The sequence below is a fragment of the Pinus tabuliformis genome, chromosome X, assembly GCF_031772625.1.
Source record: "Pinus tabuliformis cultivar Carrire ecotype Pingquan chromosome X, CPIR1, whole genome shotgun sequence".
In the NCBI taxonomy this organism is placed as follows: Eukaryota; Viridiplantae; Streptophyta; class Pinopsida; order Pinales; family Pinaceae; genus Pinus; species Pinus tabuliformis.
The window spans coordinates 1,374,978,582-1,374,989,157 of NC_142308.1; the positions used below are offsets into that span (position 1 = coordinate 1,374,978,582).

Genomic DNA, 10,576 nt, shown 5'->3' on the forward strand with positions numbered 1-10,576 from the left:
ACAACCACAAACTTACATGTTTTCGGTGGGAGAAGGACATTCCTATTCAAAAAATATCTACATAGACATATATATAATATATATATCACTGTGTTTCGATAAAAAATTCACGCGCCTGTGACAGGAAATTACCATAAAGAAGAAAGCAAAAAGCGTGCTTTAGCTGTGAATGGAGAATAAGAAAGAAAAAAGTTGTTCTCAGAGTTGATTTGACATAAAGATGGGCGGTTTGACGTTTTGGGAACAAAACCACTACCCATCAAATTCCACTTTACCTATCATCACAGGGACGGGATGGCGTACTAAACATCACACCATTTAAATGAGGGGGCCGCTCTTGACACGTGGCACCGACGTTCCGTCCTTTCGCCTTCCCTTCCACTCAACATCAGTAACGCGTCGCCCCTCAATAATGCTCCGTCCTCAATAAGTCAGTGCTTTTATTTAAATTAAAACAAGATGTATATACCCCACTGCGTAAAATAGAGGGTGACAGGGTTTACTGTGGTGAAAAAGATGAAAAGATCACCTATCCAGAACTACATAGGCGAAAATTCGCTGATGCTGGGGTTGACATGACCCAAGCCAGATGTCATTTATGGGTGGAGGAAAATTATGACCCAAGCCAGATGTCATTTATGGGTGGAGGAAAATTAAATAATATTAAGGGTTGATATGACTCAAGCTGGATAGGCTTTATGAATATTTTTAATGATTTAAATGTTCATTATTTTAAGAGTTAGATTATATGACACTAAATGCCTATTCTAATGAGGCGATATTTTTGTTTTGAAAACAATGGAATTTTCAACCCTATTTTGATAAAATATTTTGGAAATACCTAACATTTCAAGATTTTGGGTGACTCTTGTCTTTGATGGTGCCTAATCTATTCTCATCATAAAAAACGATTCAAAGGCTCTTAAAGTTGAATGTTTTTGAAAAATAACCATTCCCATGAATTGTCAAGCTTCAAGATTTTGGGTCACTTGTGTTTTTTATGGCACTTCATCTATTTCCACCATAAAAAATGATTCAAATGCTCTTAAAGTTGATGTTTTTGAAAAATAACCGTCTACATGAAATTGTCACCACAATGCCAATATAAAATGGATAGAGGAGATGTTAATTGCAATAATATAAAATAATATAAATCAATTTTTGATAAGATTTTTCGGCGTAAAACTTGATATGGATCATAGAAGCTTAAATTCAATATAAATTAATATTTAAAGTGAAAAATTCATTATTTACATTAAAAGATTTAGAGAGTGCATAGGTTTTAATTCGAAGGATGAAAAAAGGCCACGCCACAAATTTGACTAGACAACATTTTCTTAGGGAGTTGTTTTTAGTGCTACTTTTTGGAAGTTTGCCTTGTCTAATTTCTCTAGTCAAAAGACCTATGTAAATAACACAAATCAAGATTTCATCTCAAATTTTTCAACCAGATAATCCAAAAAATCGTAGAGCATTTTCAAAATTTTATACCAGATTTTATTATAATCTTACCAAAATTTCTATTATTTTCCGAAGTAATTGGTATGTTTTTATTCTACCAGGTGTAACAGCTCCCGGGCGGAAGGTGCGTTGATATCGGTCTACCTACATCTGCGAAAAAAGATTTTTATTTCTATAAAACGGAGTGGGAGGCACAAGGATCCTTCAGAAGTATTTTCGAGAAAAGAATTTTATTTCTATAAAACGGAGGGGGAGGCACAAAGATCCTTCAGAGGGTTTTCACGGAAGATCGACGGGACGGGTGGGCATAAGAAGTATTTTCGATCACGGGCTTTTTGTCACCGGCATCTGTGAAGGTTAAAAGCTTTGCTTCCTCTGTGTTTTTGAGAGGTCTTAAAAGCTTTGCTTCCTGTGTGTGTTTTTAGAGGTCTCGGTCGAGGTTGGAGAAGCTGGATAGGTATGGGTACCGAGGTCCTGCTTGCGCGGGATTACCTGGCTCATTATCGGGGCCATCAAAATGATCATTTTATGGGCATGATTTATCCGCATGAGAGAGTCCACCACTACGGGAAGAAGTCCCCTCAACATCCGCAGTCTAAAAAGAAATCTGGTCACGGCCATGGCTCTTCTCCGAAGATTAAGGTCAAGGGTGAAAACACTGAGAAGAAACGGTCCTCTAAGCCGAAGCCCCAGGAAGAATCTCAGCTTGAGGTTCTTAAGCAGGGCGCCGTCAACAGAACTCTTGAAGGCTGTAACTGCAAATTCGGCCATCGTAATGAATATGCTTCAAAGAAGGAGCCCCTGGTGGACAAAGGCAAAGAGCCGGCGAAAAATCTTGTATTAACGGGGCAAGTTACGATTCTGAAGCGAGGACAGGCATTAAAGCCTAATAATAATGATTCAAGTCAGTTGGAAATTGCGAAGGAGAAGACGGCCTGTTTTGTGGTAAGTCCGAAGGAAATCCCGGGCCCAGATCCGACGCATGTTACCAAGAATCGAACCCTGACATCGAGGTCCGTTTCGTCAAAGGGATCTAAAGCAGCTACTCTCCCAAGTGTGCCAAAGCTGCCAGGATTCGAACCTGAAACCACCGAGAGAGGTAATGGCATCAAAACCCTTAATTTTCCTCTTTTGATTTCGGAAAAATGGGCCGGTCCGGCGTATACGAATTCTCCGCCTCCGAGTTGCTTGCCTTTACCCACGTTTTCCCCTAAGAAGTTCGGCAAAGATTCGGCTGAAATCGACAGATTTGCAACAAGGGATCTGAGACGCCTGCTGGGTTTAGATTAAGCAGGCTGGTTCTATTGTATCTTAGTTTTCCTGGGTGCTGAGGGTCAGATGGAAGATCTTCAAGCGCTCTTCTGTGATGCGAAGGTTCCTTCCATATTTTTTCAAGTGAAGAACCTGGTCTCATAAAATCCCAAGATTTCTTGTACCTAGCGATGTAGCAGATTTTACATTTGTACATATGAATGAAGCAGCTGAATACTGACTCATTCGGTATGTCGTAATTCATAAGATTTAAGCATTAAGCAAGCCAGAGTAGGTGATTAATTAAATCTATCTGTATGAAGCAGCAGTAGGTGAATTGATACAGAAATAAAGCTGTAGTTGTTGGTACAGAGGGAAGGTGCCATTGTTCGTCCAGAGGACAAGGCCGGTTGCACCGGTTTGCACGATTTCATATAGAAATCCTTGTGCTGATCTATTGTAGGTTGTATTTCACTGTATTTTTATTTTTAAAATTTGTTTTATAAATTAGAGTTATCGTTAGTTCTCTATTAATATATGGCACGACTATTTATAGTTTTTTGGGTTGAAATTGTGGTTTTTGTAATAATAAGGTGAAATAATGTGCATTTTCTTTGAAATTCATCTTCGAATTCTCTTATACAATTATATACGGTGTTTCATCTAATTGTACTGGATTCTTATCAGTGCTTATTTCTGTTTTACAGTTTTTCCCCTTAATATTTGGCTAGATATTTTTTAGTCTTGGTTAAAATTTATTTTCAACGCTTATTTCTGTTTTACAGTTTTTCCCCTAATATTTGGCTAGATATTTTTTAGTCATTGTTAAAATTTATTTTCAACGCTTATTTCTGTTTTACAGTTTTTTCCCTAATATTTGGCTAGATATCTTTTAGTCATGGTTAAAATTTATTTTCAACGCACTTAAAAATTACAGTTCAATTTAATATTTTGAAAACAATTGAAATTTTGTTCAATTTCAAATAAATTTGATCAGAAAATATGTCCAAAAAACCTCTACAATATAGAATTACATTTAAATATTAAACAAATTCCAAGGAAAAATAGATTTAATCATAAATTATATATCAACTATTTGATTCAATTAATTTGCTGGCCAATTTCAAACAAATCTGATCAGAAAATATGTCTGAACAATCAAAATTTTTGTCCAATTTCAAATAAATGTGATCAGAAAATATGTCTGAACATATATCTAAAACATAAAGTTAGATTTCAGTTTTAAACAAATTGATCAGAAAATATACCTAGAAAATATAAAAAAAATAATAATATTACATTTCAACTTCAAATAAATTTGATAAAAAAAAAATATACATTGAAAAACAAATTTCCAAAAACTAATTTAATCAAAAAAATATATATTTTAATAAAATAACCAATATATCCAAAACAAGGAATTTTAAGGGTTTTTTAAATAACTATAATTAAGTGCTGGTCTAATAACATAATAACATGATATCTCTGGGTTGATAAATTTATATTTTAAATATTATTATAATGAAAATAAACATTATAGAGCGATTATTCATTTTTAAATTGATTTGTGTTTTGAAAGGCTTTAGTGTGTTGGATTATTTGGTGGGTTGGAAAGTATTATTGAGTTGTATGAAGATTAGTTCGATATTTATTTATAATATGGATTACAAAAGTCTTAGATTTAATATATTGAAGGTCTTTTTCGATGGATTACATATAGTACACAGTGCCATTTCAGAAATTTATAACAATATAAATTATTCACATATATTACACTGTTATTTCAGAAATTTATAACAATACGAAGTATTGTGGAAATCTTCAATCACTCATAATATTCATAATATTAATGTGGTTCATTAATATAACAAGAAAAACTATTGCAATACAAAGAATGCCTTAGAATGCTTTACTAATGCACTCATAATATTAATGTGGTAGATATAGCTAGCTTCATAAATATAACCAAAAAACTATTGCAACACAAAAATGCCTTAACACGCCTTACTAATGCACACATTTACTTGATTAATGGTGTACAAAAATGTTACGAGTCAATTTTAACTTAGAAAAAAAGAATTATAAATGAATGTTATAAATAATAATGGAGAATTTCTCATAAATTGGAATAATTTCAAATCCCTAAGAAATTGGTGGGAGGAGAGCCATGTGGCACGAATCTAATTTTTTAAATTTATTCGAAGTAATGGACCATTTTGCTAAATAAAATTTGATTATATATAAATAAATGTTATAAATAGTAGTGAGGAAGGAATCTGCTGGAATTGTAATAATCTCACATCCCTAGAAAATTTGTGAGAGAAGCCAAGTGACATGAATATAAATTTTTAAATTTATTTTAAGTCAATGTAACTTAATGAACTGTTTAATACACTACAATGATTGATAAACATTAAGACTAAGCATATTCTTTTGAGAATCAACCTATTTAATACACTAAAATTGTTGACAAACATTAAGACTAAACATATGCGGAGGATATTCTCTTGAAAATCAATTTAGCTTTCAATTAAAAATAAAAAAATTACAAATCTTCCACTTTAACTTGAAATAAACAAATATACTACCTTATTTTTAAATGAAAAATCCCATATTTTTATAATGAAATAGCAAAATATAAAATAAAAAATCTTTGGAGAATGAGCACTGTCGGAGTTGTTATTACAAACAATTTAAGAGATTAAAAAAGTTGAACTGCTTTTTTAGATTTATTCCCGAAAGAATCGGACAAAATATCACGACCATGATGGGTATGAGAATGAGAAAACGACATGTACCATACCTACCAAGAACGCTACCGGCTCCATAAACAATCCATTTCGACACCGCGTACATATGCGGAGGGGGAGGGGTATGTGAAAGTGACAGGTAACATATTAAAAATGTTATTCATTAAACAATGCTTTTCATTGTTTGTAGACTTCATCATTGTTGTGGCTTCATAATATTTAATTATGAATGTTTGGATCTTGATCTAAACATTTGAATAGTGTGTTGCTTATTATAAGGGATAAATGTAATCTGTTTTGTATTTAACATGGAGTTACATAGTGTTATCAAAAACTATATTGATCTATTTTAATTAGGGAGCATCACTCAATTGTATATATTTAAATTTGATAAAAGGTTTTCATCTCTAGCGATCTATCGCTTTTGGCACAAAGTTGTTAAACATATCAAGGGAGATATGTAGTTTTTTCCATGATGAAAGTTGACACATAACATATTAAGAATCAATTTAGTTCCATTTAAGCTTTGGATCTATCATACATTGATAGAACAAAATTTGTGAAAAGATTTTGCACCTCTATAGATTTGATCTTTCTTAATATAGATTCAATATTAAAATGATTCTTTAATATTGTTTTCAAATACTACTTACCTACTACATGTTAAAAACAAACAAATTCATAGATATCCCTCATATTAAGGTGTATATATACTTGTTTTTATTTGTCCATAAATAAAATTGATATAAAACTATTTTATTTATTATGGACATCTAAATATTTTATTTAGGTGCACACCAAGCATTATATTCCTTTTTTCCTTTTCCCCTAAAATCCCATGATACAATTTTTGACAATATCATGATTTTTATTTTGTGTTGTTTAAAATATTTTTTTGAATGTATCTATGCGTTTAGTGCCTAAAAATCCCATGGGGTACTCAAGTTATGTGGGTTACATAGCTTAAACTTATGATTCTGAAAAAATGCATGTAGATTATATAGTTCGAATTCATGATTCTAAAAAAATACTTGTAGGATATTGGATAAATTTGATTGGAAAAAATGCCCAAAAGAAAATAAAAATGTATGATAGAGTAAGTTTTTTATTTATACCAACACTTTTTTTTAGAAGTATCGAGTGTCAACTAATAGTGATTTACACCTTCCTCTCAATAGAATTATTTTTACTTTTACTTTTACTTGTGATATATATATAGAGATTTTTATTAATTTATTTAAAAAAGAAAAATAGGTAAATTATATTGAATCTGCTGGAATATGGGTTAGAACCCTTACAGAAATAATTTTTCTTCAGTAACACGTTAGAATTGTTCATCAAACATTCTATTTCTACCCCATCTTTTCCAAGCAAGGATCCTTACATCATTTATTCTATATATCTGTCAAAAAAAACCAACACTATTTAGCAAAAATACATACCATTCAAACATGAATATATTGCTTGATCACTTGCCTCCATTTCCACTTTTCACCATCAACTTTCTCATTCTGTGCCACGTCCATCTAGTGCAGCGCAGGTTCTTTTAGACTATGATCCTGGAGGCCGCTGAGCTGCTTTTCTTCAGGGCACTTGTGGGGAGATGGTTGGAGAGAGCATAGACTTCCCTCAAAACATCAACTTGTCGTCCTTTCCACTGTAACCTCAATACCGTCCAGTTTGACATTCAAATTGTCCGCCTTCTTTGCCAAATTCTCCACCATGAGCTGAAGGCACTTCAATTATTTTCACAGATCTTCCAATTGGCAATTAAGTAGGGTAAAATGTGATCGAGCTTCGAGGGTTACCTGCTCCCTAAGCTTCGACATCACAATCGATATTGCTTTCGTTGTGGTCAACATATGGTCCTTGTTGCCATTTCCAATGTTTTCTTAGCCCGAGGAGACCATAATACCGGTCACTGAGGCTCTTGCAGAAATCATAGAATATTTCAGCGATGATATGCTTATTTCACAATGCAGAATTCCTTTTCCTATCACACCAACAACCATTGCTTCATATTTAATGCCCCTGTCTAATGTCCACATCATCGAGTCGCAATAGCCTTGCTTCATATTTAATGCCCCTGTCTAATGTCCACATCATCGAGTCGCAATAGCCTTGCTCAAAATCGTTCACCCAACTTCCAATTGCTGTCGTATTGGAGTGGTTCAATGGTAGTGAAGAAATAATTTGTAGATCCTTAATCTTCAAATTAATATTTCTTAAATTTGATATCCACCTATCATTTGGCATAGATTCCATTTTTTTTGCTTCATTTGGTAGGCACTTCCCAATAAATCTGCTTGTCGGATGTGCGAACCACCGATGTATTCATATAATCGGGATTAGAGCCAATAATAAATATACTGACGAGTTGTATAATCCACTTGTTCATACTTTTGATGGCCCTTAATCTCTTGAAGAACGATAAATCGGGTTTCGTGGAATATGAATAAAAGAAGGATCAACTTGATCCTGAATATTGTTCTTTTCTTTTAAATTTGCTTCTTTACTGGCATGTTCATCAACAATTGGATTGTTTTCCCATTTTATATGATAAACACTTATGGTTTCAAACTTTTGGACTCTGATCTTTCCCAAGTGATCTCTTGCTTTGATGGAATTTTTGGATTGTTATGATGGAGTCTCCAAATACAATACGCTGATGAATTCTCTTTGCTAAGGCTTTCCTCAATGCTTGCCATAATGCTAAGAGCTCTGGTTGATTGTTTGATGTCCATCAAAAACCCCAAGCAAATTTTGTCACTATTTTTCCTTCAGGGTTGGATATGACCCTTCTTGCCTTTGCCTCTCCCTAAGTCATTTTTTTATTATTAATATAATTTCAAGGGATTATTTAACTAGGAGACATTTTGGAGTTTTTGTTCAGAACCAAGTGATTTTTTTTGGTCAAATCTTGATTTATGTTGTTTAAACTACGGTTTTCACTGTATATATGGATTTAGCATAGTGAAGAACTTGAGCACTTGGATTATGGAGGGTTCACAACTCAAACTTGTAATTCCAACAAATCCCTACCGAATTATGTATAATTAGAGCAAAAAATAGGCCAAAAAACCCACCAAAACATCTAAGACATCAACTATTTTAATATCAAATGTCAACTTCATATTATGCAATAAATGAATTACATATCTATCATAATGAAATGTGAAAAACATATATATATATATATATATATATATATACTTGATTTTATTTATGAAAAGTATTAAAATATTTTATTTCTAAAAAAATATTGAAATGTATTGCTGTTACCAAGAAACGAACCTTAACATTTAGGTCACTTTCGTCAAAGGAAACCAAAGCAACCACAACAAGAATGGAAACGCCCTTAGGACTCAAATATGAGATTGCCAAGAGAGGTAATGGCATCAATAATCAAATTTGAAGGGCTAGTTTTAATTTCTATTAGAAGGGCATATATTCATGTAGCCCTTTCATAAAGAAAAGCTAAAAATAAATTACATTTCAATTGAAAACAATATATTATCTCTACATTTCATTTTCAATCAAATATATTTCGATTAAAAAAAATAAATTCCTAAAGATGGCAAATAGAAAACATCACATTATATCAAATATGAAAATGCACATTCCCATAATAAAAAACTTTATAAACTGTATTAGTTATTTTCAAAATGAAATGGCACATTCCATCCCCAAAACAAAGGTGTATTTGAGTGTTTTTATCCTACAATGTTCCATGTATCTCAAAATATACAGATTTAATGACTCAAATTATACAAATATAACAATTCAAATTATACAAAACTCTATGTATTTAATATCTAGATTGTAGAAATATAAGACTTCCGTCATCAAAGTTTTGTATTTTGCTATTTTTTAATTTTTCCTTAATATTTTATCTCTAGTCGGTGGAAATAGAAGGCTCCCATTTATTAAAATGTTGTGTTTCTCTATTTAACATAATGACAATTTGCAACAACCTTGTGGATCTATATTTTAGAACAACACAAAATGATCTACAAAAATGTAGAAATAGAAGTGAAACTAGTCATACTCTGAATGGAATGAACAAATATTTGTCAGGGAAATGGAAAGTGAAATTCAAATCAATTCCAATAGGGTACTTATTCATCATTATGTTTATGGAGTGTTAGGTCGTCCATCAAGGTTTCAATATGTATGTCGTAGTCCCCCCTGCATGCCATGAATTTGAAAGGGAAATCATAAAGTGCAAATTTTGATTTGCTTTTGAGGTGGATAGTGATCCACTGTTGGGGGTGAGGTCTACTATGTTAAGCCATCCACAATGGTTCCATTCTTACTGAGCTCTACCCAAACATATGGAATAGGTTTCAATGGAAAGATAGTTGGTGCAAGTGATTCGTTGATTTTGATTTCACTGGTGAAGTCGATGGAGTGAAATCAGAGGGAACCAGCAACCAATGTTCCATTAGTGGCATTGTTTGTCCTAATAGGATGACATGTGTTTTGAAGGGATGAGACTAAGTCGCTGTAGTTTCTTAGGGTTTATTTTAACAAAAAAAATGAAACATATATGAATGAATAAATGAGGTGAGAGCTAAGAGTTAAAGTACCAACAATGATTTGGAATCCTTGTAGCAACTACACTTGCAAATGAAAATTGGTTGACAAATATTGCCTTGAATTCGCAGGACCTATGCAATGCACTTGGGGTCATTGTCAAATTGGAAAACAAACCTCGGGTCGGGCTTCCCTTGGACATGCAAGTGAAGTTGAGGACCCGCTTTTGAATCTTGGTTGAGTTTTTCCCAATAGACACCTACCCATTGTGGAACACAACTAGACTCTCGTGGGCTCCCTCTGGGTCCAGAAGAACCGAGAATTTACCTAGTGCCTTTTACAACAACTTTCGACTCTGACAGCCTGTGTAAATTGTAATCTCCAACTGCCAATTTGAAACCTTGAGGCAAGAATTCTTGGAAAGCTTCACCAGCGTAGAATGCTCCAGATGAAAGCTCGTCGCCAAGTTTTGGACATCAGGGGTAGAAGCATTGACATAAATGAGAGGAATCACTTCAATCTAGGTTGGGAATTTATCAAATTTAATCTCACAAAAACAAGGAAATCTTGAAGAATGA

The 10,576-nt window shown here is 33.1% G+C and overlaps 1 protein-coding gene across 1 annotated transcript; it reads left to right on the plus strand.

Annotated features, from left to right (window-relative positions):
* Positions 1-1,638: 1,638 nt before the first annotated feature.
* Positions 1,639-3,283, plus strand: LOC149145180 (uncharacterized). The gene has a single exon (XM_089448743.1). It carries the CDS (start codon positions 1,921-1,923, stop codon positions 2,749-2,751), a length of 831 nt encoding a protein of 276 aa, XP_089304869.1. The 5' UTR covers positions 1,639-1,920; the 3' UTR covers positions 2,752-3,283.
* The last annotated feature ends 7,293 nt before the right edge of the window (positions 3,284-10,576 follow it).